This window comes from Chlorocebus sabaeus, chromosome X (genome assembly GCF_047675955.1).
Source record: "Chlorocebus sabaeus isolate Y175 chromosome X, mChlSab1.0.hap1, whole genome shotgun sequence".
Classification (NCBI taxonomy): Eukaryota; Metazoa; Chordata; class Mammalia; order Primates; family Cercopithecidae; genus Chlorocebus; species Chlorocebus sabaeus.
The window spans coordinates 102,224,839-102,248,078 of record NC_132933.1 but is presented as its reverse complement, the minus strand read 5'-3'; the positions used below and the strand labels follow the sequence as shown (position 1 = coordinate 102,248,078).

The window sequence follows — 23,240 nt, the reverse complement described above, 5'->3', positions numbered from 1 at the left end:
AGTCTTCCAATATATGAACATGGTTCATATCTCCATTTATTTAGTTTTTCATATCTTTCCTATATGTTTCATAGTTTTTAGTATACATATCTTGAACAATTTTGTTAGTTTTCTACCTAAGTATTTCATTTTTTCTGGTACAATTGAAAATTGTACTTTAAAAAAAATTTTGATTTCTAATTGTTCATTGCTAGTATATAGAAATGTAATTAATTTTTGTATATTGACCTTTTATTCAGAGACCTTGATAAACTCATTTATTAGCTTTAATAGTTCTTTTGTAGATTCCATGGAATTTTCCACGAGACAATTTTGTTGTGTATAAATAGTTTTATTCCTTCTTTTATATTCTGTATGCCTTTTATTTCTTTTTCTTGTGTTATTGCACCAGGTAAGATTTCCAATATGATATTAAATAGGAGTGGTGAGAATAGAGATGCTTGTCTTTTCCATAGTCTTAAAGAAAAAGTATTCTATCTTGCATATTAAGTATGATGTTAGTTGTAGATATACTTTATTAGATTAAGGAGGTTCCTTCTACTCCTAGTTAGCTGTGAGTCATTTTAAGAAACAGTTTGATTGAGGTATAATTTACATTCCATAAAATTTACCTATTTAAATAATTTCTAGTAAATTTATAGAGTTATGAAACCATCAAATCCAGTTTTAGAACATTTTCCCCTACCCCCAGTTCCATGAATCCTCAATCCCAGGAAATCTGCTTTCATTGTCTTTTCCTGGACATTTTATATAAGAAGGAAAACACTGCCTTGTATTCCTGTATTTGGTCACTTTTTGTGGAGGAATCACCCCCTTTCAGTGCCACTAGGCCTTCCAGTGTCTTTAGGTGGGCGAATAGAGTTTCCAATCCACAGAGTACAAAAAACGCTTTCCAGACAGGACCACTTGCTGTGGTGGGGTCACCCTGTTTGTGCCACTGGGGCCACTGGGTGTCTCTAGGTTTTGTAAATTGTATAATTTTTAAATATCTGAGTTTTTAAAAAAGAAAAAAGTACAAAAAAATCTTGTTATGGCCTTAAGAAGGGGTTAGTGCATCTTTCAGGGGTCACTCTGCCATGGGGATAAAATAGCTGTTTCACAAACAGTTTTATTTAAAAAAACAAAAAACAAAAAAAAATCAAAAAATCAAAAAAATAAACTTCATTTTAACCTTGGGAAAAAAAAAAAAAAAAAAGAAACTCTCTGACCCATAAGAATGAAATGCACTTTCTCTGGTCACTTATCATTACTGGAGCTCCTACTTGATCACCAGGGCCACTGGGCCTAACTGGAGTAATTAGCAGGACTCCCATCCGATCTGGAGAAGGCATGAGCCTGCCTGAGTAGTCTTCATCTGATATGTCAGGGTCAGAAGATGCCAGGCCTAATTGCCTTCTGTTGCTGGGTGAGGGGTGGTAAGGCACACAATTGCTATGTTGTTCTTCCAGTACTGGGGTCCCCAGCCAGTCCATCTTCCTCTTTCCACCATTCAGAGTCCTCTTATGGTTGTTTCTTGTGTTATGTTATAGTTATACTTAGCAAAGAGAAGCAGAAAGAGATCAGTTTATGTCCTCTTGTCTGGATCAAAGTCCCTAGATCATTTACATTTTAATGGAACTATATGTGTCAGGATTTAGGTCTTCCATTTTGTTGTGTGTGTGTATGTGTGTGTGTGTTCTGTTTGTTCTCTCTGCTTTTCATTTCTGTTTTATTTTTCCTTTGGATCACTTCGATATTTTTTAAAAATTGGTTTTGATTCATCTGTAGTGTTCTTGAGTGTATCTTTTCATATAAATTTTTTGGTGGTTGTTGTAGGCATTACATTATACATACATAACTTATCAACGTCTACAGACATTTTAGCGGTTTGAGTGAGGTATACAAATCGCATATCCCCTTAAATTTCTATTCTTCCCCCATTTATAATATACTTTTCTCAAATATTTCCTCTGTAAACATTAAGAACCACATCAGACAATATTATAATTATTATTTAAACTATCAAATGTAATTTAGAAAACTTAAGTGGAGAAGGAAAGTCTATTGCATTTACCCATATTTTAACTCTTCCACTGTTCTTTCTTCTTTCCTGATGTCCCCAAATTTGTTCTTTTATCAGTTTTTTATGCTTCAAGAACTTACTTTAGCCATAGCAAAGGTATATTGGTGACAAATTCTCTTAGTTTTCCTTTGTCTGAGAATGTCTTGATTTCCACTTCTTTCCTGAGAAATATTTTCACTGGATATACAGATTAGCCTATAATTTTCTTTTCTGTCATTTTGTCGTCTTCATTTTCCTTTGAAGTAAGACTTAAAGCTCTTGCAGGGCTGCAGTCTAGCAGAACACTAGATTTGTAATTCTCACTATTGTATGTTTTATTTTAGAACTGTTATTCACATATGAGAGGGTGCCTCTGAAGTTGTGCAAAAGAAACAGCCAACTGCTGAATGTAAGAGGAATTGGAGAGGTTTGAGGAATACAACTGGAGATTTTAATAGGCACTGAAAGAATGGGAGAGGGAACTGACAAGTAAAATGATGGCTGAGTGATGTTGAGGGTCCAGCTGAGAAAATAAGCCATCTCTTTGTAGTGGCTTCAATCTGCATAGCTGGGTGGTTTTCTTTTGTAGCCTGAAATAAAGGGTAGCTGGAGGCAGCAGTGAGAGAATAAATTTAAGGAAAGCTTAAAAAACTTTGTTATTGTCTCTCCTCCAATTGCCTACCTACATTATGTACCCTTCACTACAGAAATCAGCAGAATTATCTCCAACCACAGTTACCAGCGTATGGAGTGTATATCAGAGTATATCAGGGCAGCAAAAGAGCCCTGCTTGGTTGAGTGGGAGGCTGTTGAAAACAGATAGGGACTCTCCTGCTCCATTGTTCATTCACTCCTCCACCCTTTTAAAATCCCCAAAGTTGAAGGATTACAACCTGGGACACTGATACCTCCCAGCACTGCTTCTTTCAAACAGGTTTTAAGATGAAGCCTTGATCATAGCAGTTACTTATAGAGTGGCAGCAAATGGGAACTATTAACATGTTCTGCGCTACCTGGGGCTCTTCTTTCCTCACTCTTCAAACACAATGAGGCTGACATAGACTAATACAGAGAAAGTAAAGTGCATGCACACATACACGCACACACACAATCACAGAATTTAAACACAAACTTCTCAAAGTCTTCAGAGAGAAAAATCAAGTCCTCTACAAAGAAAGGAATTAAATTGACAACAGACTTTTAGCAACATTGAATACAAGAAGACAACTAATATTTTTAAAGGACTGGACCTATAATGTTTAAAATGACTTTGAACCTATACTTTTATATTCAGTCATTTTTAAATTAATATATTATTTATTTTCATAAATTTTTTGAGACGGAGTCTCACCCTTTTGCACAGGGTAGAGTACAGTGGCATGATCTCAACTCATTGCCACCTCCACCTCCCAGGTTCAAGCAATTCTCCTGCCTCAGACTCTCGAGTAGCTGGGACTACAGGCGTGTGCCACCAGGCCCAGCTATTTTCTTGTATCTTTAGTAGAGACAGGGTTTCACCGTGTTAGCCAAGATGGTCTCCATCTCCTGACCTCATGATCCACCCGCCTCAGCCTCCCAAAGTACTGGGGTTACAGGAGTGAGCCACCGTGCCAGGCTAATTTTTGTATTTTTAGTAGAGACAGGGTTTCACCATGTTGGCCAAGCTGGTGTTGAACCCCTGACCTCAAGTGATCCACTACCTGCCTCAGCCTCCCAAAGTGCTGGAATTACAGGCATAAGCCACTGTGCCCAGCCCATTTTTAAATTTAAATGTAGCATAGTAATAAACATATTCTGTGGCATACACTGTCTCAGAAGGTTTGTCACACAAAAACCCTCATCGAAGACAATTTTGGAGGAAGTGTTCAAATTAGAAAGGAAAAAAATACAGGAGATGCTGCAAGAGACATGGGGAGTAAGGGCAAGTATACAATGGTAGTCTAGTTTATTGCTGACTTGATAACAAAATACTGAGCAGAAAGAAGAAAAAGTGTATATCCATAGTAACTCAGAACAAATATTTTTAAACATTATCAAAGTGATGGGGAAAGTGTGGTGGGACTCAAAGGACATGAGAACATTTTCAAGTACTTGTAATGTTAAGAGAAAAATATAGATACTGATAAATTTAAGAAACTAATATAGTTAACATGGGTGTTTGTTAGTTAAGGGCAACTACAAAAAGAACTAAAATGGCAGGTATAACTTGTAAACCAGAAAAAGAAAATTCATTCTATTTTGTAGAAAATAGGAAAGAAGAAAAAGACAAATGATTCAAAAATGATTTACAATGTGGATTTTCTCTAAATGTTGAAAACATCCACCGTGTGTCCTGAGTGACAGTGGTTGAAGCGAAATAGAATTGAGGCATTCAACAGAACTGAGAAGTTAAGGTGTTGGGTGACATGTCTGCATGGATACCATTACCAGAGTTGAGAAAAGTTTATCCTCCTTTAAGACTTCTGTCTTTGGATTTTCCTCCCATCTATCCTTTTGGTAAAACCCTGTAATTTATGGGGAACGAGAAAATTAACAATTTTAATCGGAGAGGGCTGTACGGGAAATAGAATCTTCAGTGGAGTGCCAGGTCTCAATTACAGATGTGCAGGAAATGTTCAAATATGAGGGACAACATTTCTGTATATTTTCATAGGCTGAGCTTATTTTACTGTGCAACAGGGCACCAGGGAGAATTGTGGAAAGGGTTAAAAAGAGGGGATTCTGTGATGGAAGATAGCTGGGGAAGGAATTCATGATTATATTATGAGAGTAGGAAGAGGATAGGTGATAGTGTGAGGAGGTGCTTGCCTTTGGGTGGTGTCTAGGGATTACAAGGATAAAAAGCATAGGTGAAATTGGCTGCTCACAAACTCCCCAATATTACTTCACATTGTTTTATACCCAGAATGAGCTGCATTATTAGAAGATAAACAACCAGCGCCCCTAACACTGTCCCACCTCCTCACTGTAGTTTACTTGCTGTATTCAAAGCAGAGATAAAGCCTCCTCCAGTCCTCATTCTTCCTTTCATCTCTTTTCTTCCTCTCCCATCTCTCACTTCTCCCTCACATCCCCATATCCCATCACTACTTACTGCCTTTGGACAGTTCAGTGGCTAGACAAGATTACACCTACCGTAACCATTGGACAACTCATAGGACTTTAGACAAAGGTTGCCACCTTGTGGTCAGAGGCAAAAATAACCAAGGGTCTTGGGTCACCAACTTGAGTGTACATCAGAATCAGCTACAGGGCTTGTTAAAACAGAGTGCTGGGCCTGGATCCCATATTTGCTGATTTAGTAGGTCTGGGGTGGGACTCAACTTGTATTTCTAATATGTTCCCAGATGATGCTGCCATTGTTGCTTCAAGGACCACACTTTGAGAACCACTGCTTTAGACAAATGTTTTTTAGGATAGGTAGACCTCCATTTGGTCATCCAAGATTGGTAGAATTACAGTTTGAACACAAACATGTTTGAATTAATTTTTTGCTACCTTATTATTAGGATATGCATGTAGTACTGCTTGGGCAACAGCCTCACTTGTTTTCTTTAACCTGGACAAGGTAACCACTAAATAAAGAAAGAAGTAGCATCCATTCTCCCTGTATAGACTGAATATACTATGGTATATGTAACAATTCCAGTGCCAGGCACAGTGCCTCATGCCTGTAATCCTGACACATTGGGAGGCCAAGGCAGGAGGATCGCTTGAGCCCAGGAGTTTGAAGCTGCAGTGCACTCCAGTCTGGGCCACAGAGTAAGACTCCACCTCAAACAAACAAACACAAAAACACCCAATTCTCTTACTGTTGAACATTTAGGTTGTTTCCAAACTTTCACAATTATTAAAAAAATTTAAAGTTAAGCCTCTTGTTCCAAACCCTTCTCTTGTCATTTCCTAAATATCATAGATAGAATAACTTTGATGCAATTTAATGATGCTAAAGTCTCCTGGGTGAGGATGGGTAGGATCAAAGGGAATATGGGAGCCAAAAACCCTGTTCCACCAAAAGTACTACTGTGAGCAAAACTGGACACAGGCTCCTGCTCTCTTGGAGATTACAACCTAGCACAGGATTCAAATATTAATCAGCTATTCATACAAGTAAATATAGAGTTGTGGATGTAAAAATGCTTTGAAGGAAAGATCAACAGTGTGGTAGGCAGCATGATAGTACTTGAGAATTTTGTTCCCAAATTGTAATAATAAACTTTTAAAAATTGGCTACTAACATTTTAATAATAAATTTATTATGATTAATATTTTGACATATTTTCAAACTTATGCCTGTATACTAGAATTTCAATATATAATGAGGATCTTTGGGTTTGGCCTTAGTTTTTGCTGAATATTGATTTTGATACCTAGTTGTGGGGGTGTGTCCTGCAGACTTTGACTTAACGATGGATGAATAACGTATACTGACACAGATATTTTGCCTATCAGTCTGGCTGAGGGTCTGGGCCACTTATAGACACCAAGGAGGGTGGTGTAAAGAGTTGCAGCTGTGGCCCTGACTTGCTGGTGCTACTGGCATTTATTTAGCACACATTAAATGACAAAGGCTTTGAGTGAACACCATTAGAGGGTAATTAACCTGGTAGCCTTCTCCCTGAGAGAGCCATCCTGCCCTTGAATGATCAAAGGTTAGTTTTAGGACCACATGAGTAAACAAGTTATTTAGATAAACTCCTCTACATTCCTATGTATCTATGCCCTAAGTTTTTAAGAGAATTCAGCTGCCTTCAGCCAAACACTTTACTGAAACCATGCAAACTCCCAGGCCTTCCAAGAGGGTTTGTGTTTATTTCCTATAATTTTACAATTTCTCCCACCATCCTGACTGAACCCCCACACCTAGCCAAGCATCATTTGGCTAAACTGCAGATTAAGTGAACCTGTACCACCTATCTTATACCACTTTGCCTCTCTGTGGGGGACAATTTTTCAGGTGGTCTTTCTGATCCCCACCTCCTGGTATTCACACCCCTGTATAATCCCCTCCCCTTGAGTGTAAGTGGGCAGTGTGGCTTGATTCTAAATAATAGAATATGGCAAAGGTGATGGGATGTCTCTCCTGTGATTATAATATATGACTCCATCTTGCTAGCTAATTTTAGAGTCTTTCTCTCTCCATTGCTGGTTTGGAAAAAGCAGCCTGCCGTAAGTCTTTTTTTGTTTGTTTGTTTGTTTTTTTGAGATGGAGTCTCACTTTGTCACCCAGGCTGGAGTGCAGTGGTGCGATCTCGGATCACTGCAAGCTCCACCTCCCGGGTTCACGCCATTCTCCTGCCTCAGCCTCCCAAGTAGCTGGGACTACAGGTGCCTGCCACCACGCCTGGCTAATTTTTTTGTATTTTTAGTAGAGATGGGGTTTCACTGTGTTAGCCAGGATGGTCTCAATCTCTTGACCTCGTGATACACCCGCCTCGGCCTCCCAAAGTGCTGGGATTACAGGTGTGAGCCACTGCGGCCAGCTGCAGCCTGCCATAAGTCTTAAAGCCACAAGGAAAGGAACTGCTGAGAACTGGAGTGAGCTTGAAAGTGGACCCTTCCCCAGTCAAGCCTCTAAATGAGAGCCCAGCCCTGACCAAGACCTTGATTGCAGTCTTAAGAGGACCCAGCTAAACTGTGCCTTGACATGAAAAACTATGAGAGAGTAAATGTGAGTCATTTTAAGCCATTTAGTCGTGGCAGCATAGTAAAGGAATACACCTCCTCAGCATTTCAACCCCTTTCAATTGTATTCAGCATTCTTGGTCTCCCATATGTCACTCCCTCTACCTGGATTGTTCCCTCTCCTTCTTCACTTCACTTTTGCCTAGCTAAGTCTTTCAGGTTTTAACTGAATTGTTACTTCCTTTGGAAAGATTCTCTTAACCTCCATTTTGGAGATTTTTCTTCCTTGAAAAATTTGGATTGACAAAGTAGACACACTGGTTTTAAGTCATCCTCATAAGATGTGAAAAATTCCCACATAAGATTTTTTTCCTAAAGGAATCATGAAATGATTAACTAAAATTTAATATGCACGTAAAGGTTATTTTGGTTACTGTCATGAATGCTAACACCTCAATCAAGTCTATAGTTTAAAATGATAATATACTTGAATCTCTATTATTTAAAGTTTTAAAAGACTGTCTCAAAATTGATATAACATTCTCCCTAAGGTTATTTAGTGAGTGTGTGCTCTCATAATTTATATTAACTACCAATCTACTTCCATATTTAACTATCTGGAAGTTAAGTTTTATGGAGATAAATTTAACAGTTCTTACAATCAGCATTATTGTATTTTATTCTTGCAAGGATATACATTTATTTTTCAACGTATTGATAGAACTAAAATATATAGAACGTAAGAGATTTTCTCTCCAGTTTTATCTAGAATGCTTAACTATGTTTTAAAGTGAATATTAAAATATTAATAACTCCAAATGACTTCCATTATTCATATTACTGTCATTATTATGCAGTAGCCTAGGTGATCACCTGATCATTGATCATGCACAAGTTTAAGAATATCAGAAATAATGGTTTTGGTAGATTGTATTATTTGTTAAAAATTATTCATTTCTTCCCCACCCTATAGGTAGAGTATACCTTACTGTCCAGTTGTCCTTAGGACTGGCTAGTCAGTGACTTGCTTTAGTCAATAGAATGTAAGTAGATGTGATGTGCAGACTCTAGGATGGTCTCCATGTTCCTCACCTCCTGGTATTCATGCCCTGGTACAATCCTCTCCCCTTGAGTGTGATGGGACCTGTGACATGCTTCTAAGTGATAGAATATGGCAAAGGTGATAAAATGTCTAATTTGTGATTATATTACATTCTATAAGATATAGTCTTACTATCAGACTCACTTTAGAGACTCTCCTTACTAGCTTGATGAAGTAAGCAGCCATGTTGCCATATTATAAGAAACCATGGCAAGGCTTCTAGGAACTCTGAGCAGCATCTAGGAACTGCAGGCAGCCACTAGGAGGTGAGGGTGGCCTTTAGGATCTGAAGGTAATCTTCAGCTGATAGTCAGAAAGCAGTGCCCTCAGCTCTACAGTCACAAGAAAATGTATCTGCCAACAATATGAGTGAGCTTGGAAGTGGATTCTTCCACAGTCAAGCCTTCAGACGAGATTGCAGCCTGGCTGACACCTTGACCGCAGCTTTGTGAAACTGTTAAGTAGAGGACACAGTTAAGTCATGCCCAGATTTCTGACCCACAGAAACTGTTAGGTAATAAATATGTGTTGTTGTAAGCTACTGAGTTTGTGGTAATGTTGCAATAGAAAACTAATACAATGGGCATGATATACCCTACATAAGAGCAGCCATTTAAATACCCTTTCATGGTTTGGCTCTCTCTCTTGAGCTTTTGATTTCCAAAAGTAGAAACATGTGCCCAAGAGAGTAGCAGTTCTTTCATCTTCAGTCCCTGAATCAGAAGATTCATGATGCTACCTGAATCCAGCCAAGGCCAGCAAAGTTGTAGCTAGCCATTAGCCTTCATGTGAGATGCAAAGAAAATGTTTGTTGTTGCAAACCACTGAAAATGGAGGGTCATTGGCTGCTGCAGCAAAAGCGAAGTAATTCAATGTTGAAGAAGATATTTGGCTATTCAGTCTTCAAATATTAAAGCCAAAGCTATAAATGAATCTGAAAAGCAGGTTTGCCCAGATAATGAGGTTGAAGCTGATGTTGGTACATCATTAGGCATAGATGCACAGTCTCATAGGCAATGGAGAGGGCTTTGAAACCCATTAAAATGACCTAAACAGGAGAAGGGGTGATATAATCATATTTGAGTTTTGGCAAGATCGCCCTGGCTACAGTATGAGCAACAGTCTACAGAAAGCAAGAAATGGCATAAGAAGAATAGTTAGGCTAATGATGTAGTTCAGAGGATAATAGTTGTGGAAAAATAAGTGAATAGATTTGAGACATATTTAGGAGACAGAATTGATAGGACTTGGTGATCAATTCTATATGGAAGGGGTGAGAAAGAGGAGGATGTCTGGGATTACTCTAAGACTTCTAGCTTTCCTAGTTGGTTGGAGAGGAGTATTAATCACTAAGATATAAAGAACACTAGAAGGAACCAGGTTTGGGAGGGGAAAATCAAATGTTTAATTTTGGATACATGAATATTTGGGTTTTGGGGTGTCATTGAGCCAACCAAACAGATATAAAGTTTTGGAGCTAAGAAAAAATATGAACTGGAGATATAAATTTGGGGGCCAGCTTTATATAGGAGATAAACTAACCATGGGTATGTATGATTAAGAAAGAGAGAGGGTTGGGCAAGAGCATACAGCAAGAAGAGAAGAGGGGTCTAGGACCAAGTTTTAAGAAAGTCCAACATTTAATAATTGTATTGAGGAGGATAAGCCAGTGTAAGATATCACCAGAAATATGAAGCCTACAGCAAAGCCTCCATGAATTGTTACTACCCTGTATTTCTGAAGTGTTTACTATGAGCTTGGGGCACTGTGCCAAGTGTTAGTGGTATAAATTAGTTTCTGCCCTCAAGAAGCCCACAGCGTAAAAGGAGAGACAGAAAGTATAAACAATGATCATATCCGAATACTATACACTGTTATTAGTATATCAACAGGATGTTTCTGAAGCAGGTGAAATCTGAGTTGACACCAAAGGACCCACTGGAATTGGCTAAATAGAACTCAGGGAGTGGGGCGGTGGATTTTCAGGCAGAGGGACTAGCCTTTGTGAGTGCATAGAGGGATGAGACTGCATGACACGTCTGCAGAACTAGCTAGAGCTAAGGATGACTGTGAGAAGGTGTCAGGGGTCATAGCTGGAGAAGCACACAGGAGACAGAACATGAAGGGCCTTATATGCAAGAATCAGGACTTCATCCTCTGGGCAGCCAAGCCAATTAGAGGGAGGTGGGCCAGTGTGCAATTTGGAGGTGAAGTTTGGAGCATGGTGTTATGCAGCTAGGCAGGGTGTTTGTTCTTCAGTTTAATAACCACCAAAATATCCTCTTCACAGAACTGATAAAAGAGCACGAGGTCACAGAGTGAGGAGGGCAGAGCTGCATCCAGGTCTAAGAGTTTTGAGTGCCATTCCAGCAAGCTCCCAAAGACACATGGTTTTTCTCACTCAGAGATTGTTTCAATAACAGACGTGGTTTGGGTTATCTTTTGTCAAAACTGGATTTTTTTTTTTTTAATAAAAGGTTTTAGTAATGGTCTGAGTTTTATGACAGGCTTATTTGATAGAACAAAATATCTACCAGCCTGTGAGAAAGTGACCAAAAGTATGCTCTAAATGCATAGTATTATCTAATTTATCTACAATCTCATTACTCTTTTCTATCTGCCTCTCCTCACTCTTACCACTGCCCACTTTTCGAAAACTAAAGGTTCCATATTTGTAAAAGGTGCTTAAATATATAGTCATTTATGAGACTTCTAAATAGTAGCTGTTTAAATTTAGTCCAAATAAGAGTTTTCTCTCAATTATAAGTTATCATTTATTGTATCTGCTGAGGTTGGTCTGCTTTTTCATCTTTATCAAATTTAAAAATGAGGAGAAATCAGGGAACAAATTGTTGTTTTTTCAGCACTTTGACTTATTCACATTTAATCTAATGCATTTTCAAGCTGGAAAGATTTTTCACCCATGGCCTTTTCCCAGATTTTTTCCTTTGCAAAAAATAGAATCAACTCAACACCCAGGGAGGTGAGTTCCATTAATTATCCTTTTCAGATAGAAAATAAGTAGCTAGGAGGAAAATGGGAATTCAAAGCCATGTTATGTTACTCTGTTAATGGCAGTAAGCAACTCCAGAATGAAGGGTCATATTGAAGAAACTTAAGCAGTTTACAAACAGAATGTGGTCTGTTAAGGTTTACACTGCTCAGGAGGAGAGGAGTTTTTGCCAGAACCCCTTAGTCTTTGGCCATGTTTGAACGTTGCACAGAATGGGCAAGATTTCCATGTGACATGAACTGATTTCTCTATCAACAGTGGAATTCAACCTTTCTGTCTAAACTACTTTCAAATCCTACCTCTTCAGTGATAGTTTGTCATCTTTTGTTAGACAATTTTTTAAAAATCTCATCGCAAATCCTATTGAGAAAATCTCTTTGGTGAAAATCTTTTATTGTATGTATTTAACGTGTACAAATGATGTTTTGACATCCATATATATAGTGAAATGATTGCTACAGTCATGCAAGTTAAATATGCATTTCCTCACATAATTACCCTCTTTTGCAGTAAGAGCACCTGAAATCTACTCTTAGAAAATTTCCAGTATACAATACAGCATTATTAACTATAGAACTTATGCTGTACATGAGATCTCTAGATTTATACATCTTATGTAACTGCAACTTTGTATGCTTTGACCAACATCCTTATTTCTTCCACCTCCATGCCCCTGTGTGTTTGACTTTTTAGCTTCCACATATGAGATAATGCAGTATTTTTCTTTCTGTGTCTGGTTTATTTCACTTAGCATAATACCCTCCGGGTTCATCCATTTTGTCATAAATAGGCTTTTATCAAAAAGACAAGGGAGAACAAATGTTGATGAGGGTATGGAGAAAAGGAAACCCTGGTACATTGTTGGTGGGAATGTAAATTAGTACCCCATTTTGGAAAAGAGTGTATATTACTCAAAATATTAAAAATACAAAGACCATATGATGCAGAGATTCTTCTTCTGGGTAAATACCCAAAGGAAATGAAATCAGTATCTTGAAGAGGTATCTACACTCTCATGTTCACAGAAACGTTATTCTCTGGCAAAAATTAATGCAAAAAATATTTTAGTTACTGCAGTAGCAAAGAGATTCATGACTTTAGCCTATTGCACATAGCTGAGGAAATCAAGGTGTTCTGCATTGCTGTACCAGGGTAAAAAGTGATTGTGTGTGTATTTCTGTATATAAAGTATTATAGAATTGTATATTTATACTTATCTATCTCTTCCATTAGGATAAAAGCCCCACGAGAGTGGGGACTTTGTCTATCTTGTCCAATTCTGAATCTCTGGAGCACAAAACAAATTATTGGCACATTAGTTAAATGAATGAATGGCATTGTGCACTTAAAATCCATTTGGTTTAATTTACAAACAGCAAAAATGCTACCACGATTCTGAATTTTGATAAAATAGTGCTTAAAAATCACAGACCTGTTTTAAAGATTAAATGAGGATTTCTGCTTTTAAAACGTACATTTAGATAGAAAAATAGTGTAAGCAAAGATACGTGAAAGTGCTTAACCCAGGATAGGAAACTCAATAACATTTAAGTTGACTTTAAGTCTAAAGATAGGTTTGAGGAGGAGTAGATGTTTTACCTAAACCAGCCTCAAATTGGACCTTAAGTGGTCCACATGCAAAACAGTTCTTTCTCTACTGCTCTGAATGGGGTGTTTTCTTGGGAGTATAGACAGTCATCTTGCAGGCAGCCAACAGACTACATTGTTCTCATCAGATGGTAGTATTGAGCTTGCCAGAAAATTTTACTTCAGTGGGGAACTCCTAAGGCTGAAACATTTTATCTGCAGGTCCAAAAATATCTTGATCTGGTGCACACAGCAGGGTAGGTAAGGAAAGGAACCATCATCTATAGAGAACCTACCATATGAACAGCTCTACCAGAGACTTCATTTGATTCCTACTTTAGCTTTATAATAAAAGTTAACATTCATTGAGTACTTACTGTCCTAAGTACTTTGCATGGATTAACTCAATAATTGCTCACATCAACACAAGGATGTATTTTTGTTTCCACCATTTGACAGCAGAGGACATCCAGGTACAGGGAAGTTAAACATGCTCAATGTTACACAATGTGTAAGTGGTGGAGCCAGTGTGAAAACTTACATCGTGTGGGTTTCAGTGTCCAGGCTTGGAACTGCCTCCATAAGAGAAGGGTTACTATCCTCATTATTTGCTAAGGCTCAACAAATAAAGTGACTTCCAAGGTCACATTAACAGAGCTGTCTGACTCCAAAGATGAAGATGCTTTACTTTTCCTTATATTGTTCTACTTCAATCTCACCTCAATAAAAATAAATCTAGCAGCTAACATTTATCAAATACTTACTACATGGCAGATATTATTTTAAGTGCTTCATGTGAATTATCTCATTTAATCATCATAGTAACACTCTGAGGTGGGGCTTTTATTAGCCCCCTTCTGTAGATGAAGGCATTAAGGTTGAGAGGAGTCAAGTAACTTATTAAGGTGACAAAGTAAATTGGTAGAATCAGGATTTAAAACTTGGTTTATTTGCCCAATGAGCTGAAGTTCTTATTCATTCTACCACAATATTTGCCTAGAAAGATTGCCCCTCCTTCCCAATAGTAGTCCCTCCCATCTCTCTTATTTTCGCTGAAGTCTTAGTACAAGGCTGAGACTACTCTCTTTCTCCTTATGTTGCTGGGTCTTCCAGGTCTTCAAGGGGAAGGTTGTAATAGTAAAGTCACTCCCAAATTCAAATGGTGTAAATATTGTACCCTTTGGAGTCAGGAATGAAGTACATGCTCACCATCAACTCAGATTTTTGTCAAGAGGAATGAGACTGATGGAAATAATCAATAGCTTTTTTTAAAAAAAACAAACACTTATTGAGAAATAATTCATATAGCATTTAGCGCACCCATTTAAAATGTATACTTCAATGGTTTCCAGTACATTCACAGAGTTGGACAACCATGATGACAATCTAATTTTATAATATTTTCATCATCCCCAAAAGAAACCCCATGCCTATTGTCCCTGAGCCTCCAGCCTTGACAACCACTAATCTGCTTTCCACCTTTATAGACTTGCCTGTTTGGGACATTTCATATAAATTAAATCATACAATATGTGGTCTTTTGTGATTGGATCCTTTCACTTAGCATATTTTCAAGGTTCATCAACATTGCATGTATCAGTATTTTACCAATTTTTATGGCTAAATAATACCCTACTGTATGGATATATCAAAGTTTGTTTATCCATTCCTCAGTAGATGGACATTTGGGTCATTTCCACTTTTTGGCTATTATGAGTAATGCTGCTTTAAACATTCATGTTCATGCTTTTGTTTGAACACCTGTTTTCGGTCCTCTTGGGTATATAACTAGGAATGGAATTGCTAAGTCACATGGAAATTCTACGTTTAACATTTGGAGAAACTGCCAAACTGTTTTTCAATGAGGTTGCATCAATTTACATCCCCATCAGCAATGTATGAGTTTTCCAATTTCTTCATTTCCTCACCAACACTTGTTATTGTTTGGCTTTTTGATTATAGCTATTCTAGTGGGTATGAAGTGGTATCTCATTGTGGTCTGATTTGCATTTCCCTAATGAATAGTAATGCTTGAGAATATTTCCCTGTGCTTGCTAGCCAGTTGCATATTGCTATAAGCTGAATGTTTGTGTCCTATCCAAACTCATATGCTGAAGCCCTAATCCCCAATGTGATGGTATATAGAGGTGGGGCCTTTGAGAGGTAAATTGGTTTAGATGAAGTCACAAGAGTAGGCATTCATAATGAAATTATAATGCCCTTATAAGAAGGGGAAGAGACCAGATTCCTTTCTGTCTTTGCTGAGGACACAGCCACAAGGTAGCCATCTGCAAACCAGAAAGTGGGCCCTCATAAGGCATTGAATCTGCTGGCATCTTGATCTCAGATTTCCCAGTCTCCAGGACTGTGAGAAATAAATATTTGTTATTTAAGCCAGTCAATCTATGGTAGTATGGTATAGCAACCCAAGCATACTAAAACACATATTTTCTTTGAAGAAATGTCTATTACAATCTGTTAATCCATTTTTAATTGGTTATTTTTATCATTGAGTTGTAGGAGTCCTTTTGTATTTTGAAATATCTGATATGCTAATATTTTCTCCCATTCTGTTGCTTATCTTTTCACTCTTTTAATATGGTATATCTTTAGCACAAAAGTTTTTAATCTTGATTTACTCCAATTTATTTCTATTTCTTGTATCACTGGTACAAATTGTCTTAACATTAGGAAGACTCACTACAATGTTTTCTTCTAAGAATTTTGTAATTTTGACTCTTATATTCTGTGATCCATTTTGAGTTGATTCTTGCATGTGATTCAAGGAAAACTTCATTTTTTCCCATGTAGATACCCAGTTGTCTCAGTACCATTTGTTAAAAAATGATTTATTTTTTCCCATGTAGATACCCAGTTGTCTCAGCACCATTTGTTAAAAAACGATTTATTCTCTCCTCAATTTCTCTTGGGACCCTTGTTGAAATTAACTAGCCATATACATGAGGATTTACTTCTGGACTCTCAATTTAATTCCATTTATTTATACATCTATCCTTGTGTCTGTACCACACTGTCTTGATTACTGTAGTTTTGCAGTAAGTTTTGAGGTTGGGATGTATAAGCCCTCCAACTCTGTTCGTTTTAAAGATTGTTTTGACTGCTCTGGGTCCCTTGTAATTCCATATGAATTTTAGAATCAGCGTGTCAACTTATGCAAGGAAGCCACTGGAATTCTGATAAGCATTGGATTGAATCTGTAGATCAATTTGGGGGCACATTTCATCTTAACAATCCTAAGTCTTCCAATCCGTGAACATGGAGTGTCTTTCCATTTATTTTGATCTTCTCTAATCTCTTTCAACAATGTTTCATGGTTTTCAGTGTAAAAGTTTTGCACTTCTTTTGTTAAATTATTCCTGTTTTTTTTCTTTTTGATGCTATTGTAAATGGAACTGCTTGCTTGCTTGCCTTCTTCCTTCCTTCCTTCCTTTCTTTTTTTTTTTTCTTTTTTTTTTTTTTTTTGAGACAGAGTCTCGCTCTGTTGCCCAGGCTGGAGTGCAGTGGTGCAGTCTCAGCTCACTGCAATCTCTGCCTCCCAGGTTCAAGCAATTCTCCTGCCTCAGCCTCCTGAGTAGCTGGGACTACAGGTGCGTGCCACCACGCCTGGCTAAGTTTTTGTATTTTTAGTAGAGGTAGGGTTTCACCGTGTTAGCCAGGATGGTCTCGATCTCCTGACCTCGTGGTCCACCTGCCTTAGCCTCCCAAAGTGCTAGAATTTCAGGCGTGAGCCACCGCGGCTGGCCAGAACTGTTTTCTTAATAACATTTTAGGATTGTTCATTTGATCTCGTGTTTTAACCTTGTATCCTGCAACTTTCCTGAATTCATCCAGGCAGGTAGTTGTGAGCAACATGAGAAGAGCAAGAATATGCCTGGGATAAGGAGAAAATGAATCGAGTAGATCAGGACTATAATAATGGTTACCACGTACTGAATATGTTTTCAACAAGTCAGTACTTTCCACGCTCTAATATGTTCATGAATCTCCTGGAAGTCTAGTTAAAATTCAGACTGCTATCACTGGGTTTGGGGTGGGCCTGGGATTCTGCCTAATAACTTATTGGATTGTTAGTGGCTTTTATTTATTATTTTCAAGTTACAATAACTCTGCAAGCAAAATAATACTGTTCCCATTTTACAGATAAGAAAATGACCTCAGAAGTTGAGCTAGTAGCCCAGGTTCATTGGATAAGTGGCAGAACCAGGATTTGAACACAGTTCATTCTAATGCCAAAGCTGGACTCTTTCTACTCTACCACACTGGGTATCTTGAGTAGGAGGAGGATAGTTGGAATGTGAACAGAATATGGATCAGGAAAAAAGAAAGCTTTTCAATGTCAGAGTTGCTACCTGGAATACATTTGAGTCTAATCTTTGAGGTTGCCTTGGAGAGCAGATCAGCAAGGCCCTTGCTTTCCAGGGAGCCAAGCGTGAAGGTGTGAGATTGGACTATCAGCTAGAAGAAAGATGAAACTACTAGATAGAATTCAAGATTGGAAGAAGTCTAGAAAGAACATGGCTTACCTTCGATCAGGCTAGACTCCAGAACTGGACTCTGTATACTGCTTAGGTCTATACCTGAGATTACACCCATTGTTGACTTTTTCTGCATTCTAAACATGGGGTTAGACTGGTTGTGATGTTGTCACTGAGTAACCAGAGAGGAAGAAATATATCCATAAGCTAAAGGGCAGAGCTGTGATCCTGAGGTCCTTCTAAGTAGAAAAATACCATGTTTCAATACTGTGATAAAACAACAGAAATATCCAATGGCTTGAACTCTGTGCCCTTTACTCAGGATGCTCTTGAAATAGATGTCTAAAAGCTGGTCGCCTAAAAAGGCTATGGCAGATCCTGCTATTTAATTGGGGATGATGAATGGTACAGCATCAATACCATCCCTCAGAGGCCAGGGAAAGGGTTTAGGGATGTGGGTAATGGTCTGGTCATATGTTTATCTGTGAAGGACTATGGATAGGTGACCAAATTCCTTTCCAGTATTTTTCAGCAGAATCTTTAGAATTCCATCACATGAGTCAAAACACAGGATATATATATATATATATTTTTTTGTCCTTAGCACCTTTTATTGAAATATGACCCTTGATGACAATCTGGCAGGCATATCTATGTCAGCCAAGAAGGGAGTGGTGGAGGACACAAATGCAGAAACAATAAGATTCGGAAAAAGAATAGCTTCACATGGGCTAGATGACCCCCAACAGCTGTACAACCAACATTGGTTCTTCATCTATAGAAACTGCCCCCGTCCCACCCCCCACAAAAGATCTACTAATCTTCAAATAATATAATATGCTGTTGCAGAAATATTATTGGCATAGACAACTCCTCTGGCAAAGACAGTGGGAGTCACCAAGCTCCAAATGGGTGCAAGTGGCCAGAAATGGGCCCAGGTTCCTCCATCTGGGGCCTGCTACTGGCAGAGCAGCACTGTCAGGGAGGGTTGGGTTCAGGATGTGGCTCTGGTGTGCCTGGGCAGCTTTTTGGTACACGAGGTTAAATGGAAAACAGAACCTGAACCTAACCTTGAAAGAGGCTTTTTATCTTTTCACCTCTCCTTTTCTCTGCTTCCAATTTCTTCCTTTCTAGGGCTTTATTTTCAGTGTTTCTGTCTTATTCTGTCAGATTCTACTTGGGCATTTACGACTACATCCTAGCTGAGTCTCCAGCTCTGGGACTCAGGGAGATTCAATTATCCAGAGCCCCGGGAGGTGGCAGGAGGGGTTGGGGGGACATGTGATAGTAACTCATGCATTGACTTCTCTATCGATCAACCATCATGCTTGCCTATTACCCATGGGACCTATATAAGTATTTGAAGGGAAAGAGCAGAAGTCAAGACCAATAACTGTCTTTGGGGACCTCCCTTGGCCTGCCTTCCAAACTGCTACTCACCGGCAGGCCGTGGAGGAGGGTTGAGCCCAGGAACTGAGAACAGGGGAGAGAACTGCATCTCAAGTAATACTGGCAGCTTTGCAGCACTATCACACACAATGAGATTGCCCTGGCAGGAGTGTGGCACGCCAGTGTCTGTTTAGCAGTTCACCTTTATGTACCAAGCTTCACTGCAAGGTATACTTTTGGGTGGGGTTATTTTTTAAGTGCTTTGGCAACTTTCCCTCCATGTGAAAATGAGCATCCTTGTGTTCTGATTCCAAGTCTAGAAAGTAATTTGAGATGGAATTAAGAACAAAAATAATAGAGTTAATAGTTTTTTTTTTTTTTTTTTTTTTTGAGACGAAGTCTCACTCTTGTCCCCCAGACTGGAGTGCAATTGCACGATCTCGGCTCACTGCAACCTCTGCCTCCCGGGTTCAAGCGATTCTCCTGACTCAGCCTCCCGAGTAGCTGGGATTACAGGTGCCTGCCAGCACGCCTGGCTTATTTTTGTATTTTTAGTAGAGACAGGGTTTCACCATGTTGGCCAGGCGGGTCTTGAACTCCTGACCTCTGGTGATCCACCCGCCTCAGCCTCCCAAAGTGCTGGGATTACAGGCGTGAGCCACCGCACCCGGCCTGGAGTTAATAGTATTTTTGGTGTCATAAACTTAAGGTGCAACCAATCACATGCTGACTAGAAAAACTCAGACTATGGCCATAGTGTCCAGGTAAGTGACCATTCTTTTCCCTAGGCCCATATTCCCAAAAAGGTGTTCTAGCCAACAAATCGGAGAATGATGAAACATATCAGCCTCATCCTCCCAATAGAGGACATCTCAATTTGCTCATTCTTTGTCCTAGAGCCTGCTCAGAAGAAAAGATGACAACTATGGCCTCCATTGAAAGCACTCCTCTGCCTTCTCAATCTTGGCTGGCTTGTGTAAGCCTCGCCCTTGCAAGCCACCAGCCTTCCTGAATAAAGTAGAATCTTCCACTGGAGGGGAGAATGGCAGGGTTGCCATTCTAACAGTGTTTCTGGCAGCAGTACTAAGAGCAAACCCAGGGCTCCACAGAAAGGCTTACTTACCCCACCCCCCACCCCAGGACACCCTGCTGGCCAAGATTCTCCCATTGTTTTCAAACACAATGAAGAGGAAATGGAAGCTAATGACAAGTATTTGTAACAGCAGCAAAAGTTCCTTGGCAAATTCTTTGGTTGAATGAGACATCCCTGCTGCTACAGTTGACCTTCAAGGACCCTGAGGAACTCAGCAGTAACTAGAAGGGATGCCAGGCCTTGGCTAGGTTGTGTGATACCAAGGATTGGCCCCAGTTAGTGAGGAACAGGGAGCTGAGCTGGATAACAGGGCAGCATTTGGCCATAACCCCCTTCTTGCTATCATCCACCTAAGGGCTGCTTTTCCAGCATAGAAACTAGCTACTGGTGTCAAGGCCTTGGCAACAGCAGCAGTTTTAGTTGTACGTATGCCTAAGATCCTGGCTGGGTCATCAGTTGCTCTGGGGAGCTGGCTCTGGCTGGAGCTCCCAGCTACCTTGAGTTTTGGTTCCCTTGAGCCAGGCCACAGGCTGAGAAAGCAATGGTTAGAGGAGTTCCTCCTGAGTTCACCTCTACTCATCCCATAGCTTGGAGATGGTAGAGAAATGGCTGAATCTTTCTCCATTTCAGGAGATTTCTTTGGTTTCAAAAAGAAATCAGTAAGAAAAACTTGAACCCTGCTGGGGAATGCTAAACTCACAGTCACTTAGACTTTAAAGGAAGCACAAGACCAGGCCACAGTAGGGAGGCTCTGAGTTCAAGGGGAGAACTCCTTCCTAGACATTGGTAGCTATGGTGGGAACAATTCAATGCCTTGGCACTTGCTTACCTAGCCACGGTGGATTCAGGCTGATCTGCAGAAAATGCTTTCCTTCTGGGCTAACTTTTCCCTCTCCAACTCCCCTCTTCTCGCCTTATTAGTTAAAAAAGAAAAAAAAATAATCAAAACACAAAAATAAATAAAATCAAAAGGCCATTTAAAATATAACAATAAGAACCCCCTCCCCCAATAATGAAACCTTTATCTAGAAGTCAATTTTAGTAGAGCTATTAATGGCCCATATGGTGAAGCCCTGGGGTAGGCACCTGGGCTAACCCCCAGCAATGTAAAGGAAAGATGAAACAAGAGGTGGTAGGACCAAAGTCTTAGGACAGGAAGAGGGTCACATTAGCCAGGGCTAAGACTAGGCCTCTTCCCCTGAACTTGCTGCTGGGAAAGGTAAGGGTAGAGCTGATTTAAAACTGGTTCCTTCCTAAGGAGCACCTGGGGGTACTCAACCTTTGCTTTGTTTTTTCAGTGTAATTCCTCCCTCTGTGCCTTCCCCTGCAAAGCTTGGGTGAGGCCCTGAAACTGGTGCCAGGTGAATGCCCTCAAGGCAGCCAGCTCTCCGTGAGAAATGGCTGGGCCACAAGCCCTGGGGCAGAGTAGAGCTGCAAGGCAGCTTCCCTTTGAGCCTTTAGAGGCTGTTGATGATATGGGTGGGTGATGAGCACTTGGTGTCTTTGGTGTCCTAGTACAAAGCAGAATGAAGGCACTTCCTTGGTTCTCTGTGCAGCAAGTACTTGCCCTTGGCAACTGTGGGAAGGAGAGTGTGGTTGTAAGATCACACCTTGCTGCAGCTCCCTTGGGTAGAAGCTTGTGGCTTCCCCAGGGTCTCCTAGCTGGTTAGGACCACTGCTAGGGAAGGGGCAGTGAGAGACATCCAGGGTAGAGGGCTGGAACAAACTGCTAATTGCTATCTACTTGCTGAGAAACTGCTAACAAAGATTGAAAGCACTTCCCACTGTGGCTGGGCAGGGATGCTGTGGCAGAGTGCTGGTAGAATTAGAAATTGCTGGGCCCCAGGAGTAGACTCTCCCTGAGACATTTGAGCTGCTCTTCCCCAAGCTTGATCTTCTCCTCCAGCTCTCGCTGTTCAATGATGAGAGCAGATTTCATCTTGACAAAGTGCTGGTAATCTTGGAGCTGGTCCTGAGGCAGGTAGCGGGAGACCATGCCAAACACCAACTTCTCCCGGCGGTCCACGTGCTCCTTCAGCTCCTTGGCATCTGCCAACTGCCCCGTCAGCTGCTGCTTCTTCTCTATCAGCACCAACTGGGGAAGCAGAGGACCAATTAAGGGCTCTCCCAATTACCAGACATCTGTCCAACAGTGCTGCCTAGCAGTACTCCACCAGACATGCTGCCACAAAGCGGCTATACATTCTGCTAATTAGTCAGTCCTAGATTTTCTGCCTGAAGTCCACCTCCATGCAAAAGCCTTTGTTTCCTGTAGCAGGAGGGTAAACATGACAACAATTCTGGATAGGGGATGTGAAATCACTTCTCTCCATCCCTTTAAGGCTGTCTTCAATGTAGGGACCACCACTGGGCTTGGGGTAGAGGAAGGCTCTGACAAAGCCAGCCTGTGTCCCTTTCATCTGGTGAACAACTGCCACTGTGGAGGCACTTTCTGTATGGTGTGTGTGTCTGTGTGAGTGGATATGTGTGAGTATATGTGTCCATGCATGTATGTATATGTATGTGGATATGTGCCTCTTGTTGTGGATTCAAAGGTATATCCAAAGCCACTTGTATAGGGAAAGGTGAGGCAATTTTGTTTCAGGAGTATATGCATAGTGACCCAACCTGTGAAACTGACAGCTTTCCAATCTCAACTACTTGATGAGACCTCCCCCTCCAACTCTAGAGTGAGGCAAAACTGCTGCTGCTACTACTACTACTGGGAGCTAGCATTGATTCAGTGTTTACCCTGTCCCAGGCCCTGTTTTATGTAATTAACATAAACTAATTTAATTCTCACAATAATCCCATAAGGCAGGTAGTATGTTCACCTCATTTTATAGATGAAGAGATTGAGGCAGAGTGACATTACGTAATTGTCCACAGTCACA

At 40.0% G+C, this 23,240-nt stretch overlaps 1 protein-coding gene across 3 annotated transcripts in view; it reads right to left on the bottom strand.

The window, feature by feature from the left end:
- Positions 1 to 960: 960 nt before the first annotated feature.
- Positions 961 to 23,240, bottom strand: part of SHROOM4 (shroom family member 4) — a 246,980-nt gene continuing 224,700 nt past the window's right edge. For 2 of the 3 annotated variants that reach the window (XM_007991732.3, XM_073013690.1), the window contains one exon: positions 961 to 22,441. In XM_007991732.3, the coding sequence (XP_007989923.3) occupies positions 22,172 to 22,441 (270 nt within the window). In that variant the 3' untranslated portion in view covers positions 961 to 22,171. The remainder of the gene's footprint in view (positions 22,442 to 23,240) is intronic. The other variant, XR_012092027.1, reaches the window with a different exon arrangement.